The sequence below is a fragment of the Dreissena polymorpha genome, chromosome 2 (assembly GCF_020536995.1).
Source record: "Dreissena polymorpha isolate Duluth1 chromosome 2, UMN_Dpol_1.0, whole genome shotgun sequence".
Classification (NCBI taxonomy): Eukaryota; Metazoa; Mollusca; class Bivalvia; order Myida; family Dreissenidae; genus Dreissena; species Dreissena polymorpha.
This window is the reverse complement of record NC_068356.1, coordinates 31,011,619-31,014,976: the sequence shown is the minus strand read 5'-3', so window position 1 is coordinate 31,014,976 and position 3,358 is coordinate 31,011,619. Positions and strand designations below refer to the sequence as shown.

At 42.1% G+C, this 3,358-nt stretch overlaps 1 protein-coding gene across 1 annotated transcript; it reads left to right on the top strand.

Moving 5' to 3' along the window:
* Positions 1–2,084: 2,084 nt before the first annotated feature.
* On the top strand, positions 2,085–2,561 carry LOC127869640 (uncharacterized). The gene has a single exon (XM_052412297.1). The coding sequence runs from the start codon at positions 2,085–2,087 to the stop codon at positions 2,559–2,561; it is 477 nt and encodes a 158-aa protein (XP_052268257.1).
* Positions 2,562–3,358: the final 797 nt, after the last annotated feature.

The following is a 3,358-nucleotide window of genomic DNA, read 5'->3' as shown; positions in this document are numbered from 1 at the left end:
AAATCAATATAGATAAACGGATGGAATAACAGACAAAGGAATAGCACATCGTTGTTATTGTATTATAAGCATCGAATTGTCAACGAGGTAAGTGTATCTGTTACTATAAATGTTACTGATAAATGAATCCTGTTAAAGCTCAAACAGAGGCATCAATCTATTGTTACGGAATACCGTTAGGCCCATCGTGGTGACTCATTAAAATCCATGTTGCGAGAATGCAAGAACGATGGCGACAATGCGGCAATACGATGGCGACAGTGCGACAATACGATGGTGACAATGCGATGGTACAATGGCGAGAATGCGAGAACGCGATAGTACGATGACGACAATGCGACAATGCGATGGCGACAGTGCGATAGTACGATGGCGACAATGCGATAGTAATATCGCATTGTCGCTATCGTACTATCGCATTCTCGCCATCGTATTCTCGCACTGTCGTCGTCGTATTGTCGCTTTGTCGGCATCGTACTGATGCGAGAACGCGATAGAACGATGGCGACAATGCGGCAATACGATGACGACAGTGCGACAATACGATGGTGACAATGCGATGGTACAATGGCGAGAATGCGAGAACGCGATAGTACGATGGCGACAATGCGACAGTGCGACAATGCGATGGCGACAGTGCGATAGTACGATGGCGACAATGCGATAGTAATATCATATTGTCGCCATCGTATCATCGCATTGTCGCTATCGTACCATCGTATTCTCGCACTGTCGTCGTCGTATTGTCGCTTTGTCGGCATCGTACTATCGTGTTCTCGCATTGTCGCTATCGTACTATCGCACTGTCGCCATCATATTGTCGCACTGTTGCATCGTATTACGGCACTATCGCAATGTCGCATTGTCGCCATCGTACTATCGCACGCCATCGTATTGTTGCACTGTCGTCATCGCACTGTCGCATTCTTGCATTCTCGCCATCGTACTATCGCATTGTCGCCATCGTATTGTCGTACTGTCGTCATCGCATTGTCGTATTGTCGCCATCGTACTATCGCGTTCTCGCATTATCGACCTCTGGATTTTAAAGAGTAACCACGATGGCCCTAACGGTATTCCGTATAATGTAAAGAAGAGGTTCAGTTTCAACCGATATTTGTATTATCCAAATTGTGTGCTACGTTTCATAATAATTAATTATTTATGTTTTATTTTTTCGTTGAGTAGTGGTTTACTTTTATCTTTGCGTTGGCAAAAACTGAATGAGGACGTCATTTTGTTCAGTTGAACAACTTGAATCCGCGTGATCCGATTCTTTTCAGATATGAAAAATCGACACGGCAATGCGGGCCGATACAATTTATATTGGACCGCTAAATACGAATAACGGCCCGCTCGCGACGTCATTTTGTTGCTATTTGTAGTAACGATATGTAATAATGATCGATAACTGATCTTACGTTGGCGCATGCTACTGCGCCCATGTTTAACCTAGTTCAAATAGTAATAAACAAAATGTTTACCGATTGAGTTTGATTGATAATCAAGAGGAGAAACTATTGTAGATAAATTCACTGAATCACTTTGACCAATCAAGAGGAGACTCACGTGGTCTGTGTATGACCATTTTTTATTTAATAGTACTGATTGGCCAGAAACGTTAATTGCATGCATCCATCACGAAGCTGTCTAAGCAGCATTTGGTGTGAAGATTAGTTATACTTAATAACTTGTTTCCCACTTCAAAGTTCTAATGCAGTTACCCTTCAAGTAACATGTGCGTCAACGGCAGTTAATCAGCGTTACGTTAATCGTTTGACGCTCTCCGCTTCAATGATTAAACGCGTCTACTGGTATAAAAACACCACATAATTTGCTCCATTTCACACCAAAACGACACTCGGTTATTGCAATAACCTAAATACTTTCATCGCCTAAATAGATCACATAGTTTTAAAAGTGGTTTTTCGCATGTGGTTGTGTCTTCATCTATTTTGATTGTGGTTGTGTGGAATATCGTTATTGGAGGAAAAATGATTTCGAAACTTTTTTTCTGCGTTTGGCTGATCTCGTGCGCCGGAGCGTTATCTGTCGGGAAGCCGACGCCTGTGATGATTGACTGCATGTCGCAGGTCCACAGCCCGACTTTCCGAGATCGTCTGCGATTTCGCGAGAAAGCGGAGGACCAGACGACAATCTGGCTGTTTAGCGGCGAGGAGTTGAACATCCAGTTCGAGCTCCCCAGTCCCGCTGTCGTGGACATCGTCGACATCCGGTACTCAAACGACGGCGACTACGATCTGCTCTCTGTTGGTCTGGACGGCAAGGAGCTGGGAAAATTCAAGACAAACACGCACTATGCATGGGGCGACCTTTGGAACGCCTTCGAGTCTTCCGGTCCCGTGGGAGGTGCCCAGTTCCTCGACGCGGGGCAGCACGAGATATCACTCAAGGTGCTGGACTCGGATGAGTACGGTCTTGAAGTGGACTACATCCGGATCAGCGCACATGGGTCCCGCGTGGAAAATCTGAGGAACGAGCACTTCCTGTGTTCCCATACCCCGGGGAAGGCGGAATCAAAGGCACGGAACGCAAACTGACATTTTAGGGGCTGGGTTTAGTTGTTTGTATAACTGTACTTGATGTTTAGTGCGTCTTTCTTTATCCAGTAATGTATGATCCATGAAATCCTAAAAACCCTTAAAAACGAGGTTATAATCGCGTAATGTGCGTGTATATTGTGAAGATCCCTAATTATGATGTGCATGTTTTATGTAAAAATATGTGTAAATTGTTTGCTTAAGTGTAGCATTATTGTATTGCTATTATTGTACAAATAAACAATCGTAAACAGTAGATCTATATGCCGTGTACTTTCAAGTTTCAACATTCTTGACAAACTTAAAAACTGTAAGAAGTTGAATATTTAGCATGATTTTTATTTTAGTAATATATGAAGCATACCTCTTCTATTTCAAAACCAACATAAAATGTCATTCATGCTATAATTGTTTTTGGAATCCTTTGAAACTTTATAAGTCTATGTCATAAATTTACTTAACATGCAAACTCAAACTGCAATTGGTTTTCGGGTCATAACATGTGTGTATGTTACGTCGTTTAAGCGGAAAGTGTCGTCCATGATTAGCTTATGCGGACTGCACAGGCTAATCTGGGACGACACATTCCGCACATGCATTAAACCCCATTTCACAGAGCACGGCCCAGAGTTAACGTAACACGCCTTCTCTTTATGTAGGCATATAGTTTAAAGTTAAAAATATTGGAAAAAAAACACAATTTCTTTATTTTATTTTTTTTCTCTAAGAAAGTTGAAAACACACAGTCTATGCATTTTAATAATACCAAAGAAACCATAAAATGCATCTTGTTAATT

Coding starts and splice junctions, on each gene's coding strand:
- LOC127869640 (XM_052412297.1), top strand. CDS start 2,085: ATGTCGCAGGTCCACAGCCCGACTTTCCGAGATCGTCTGCGATTTCGC.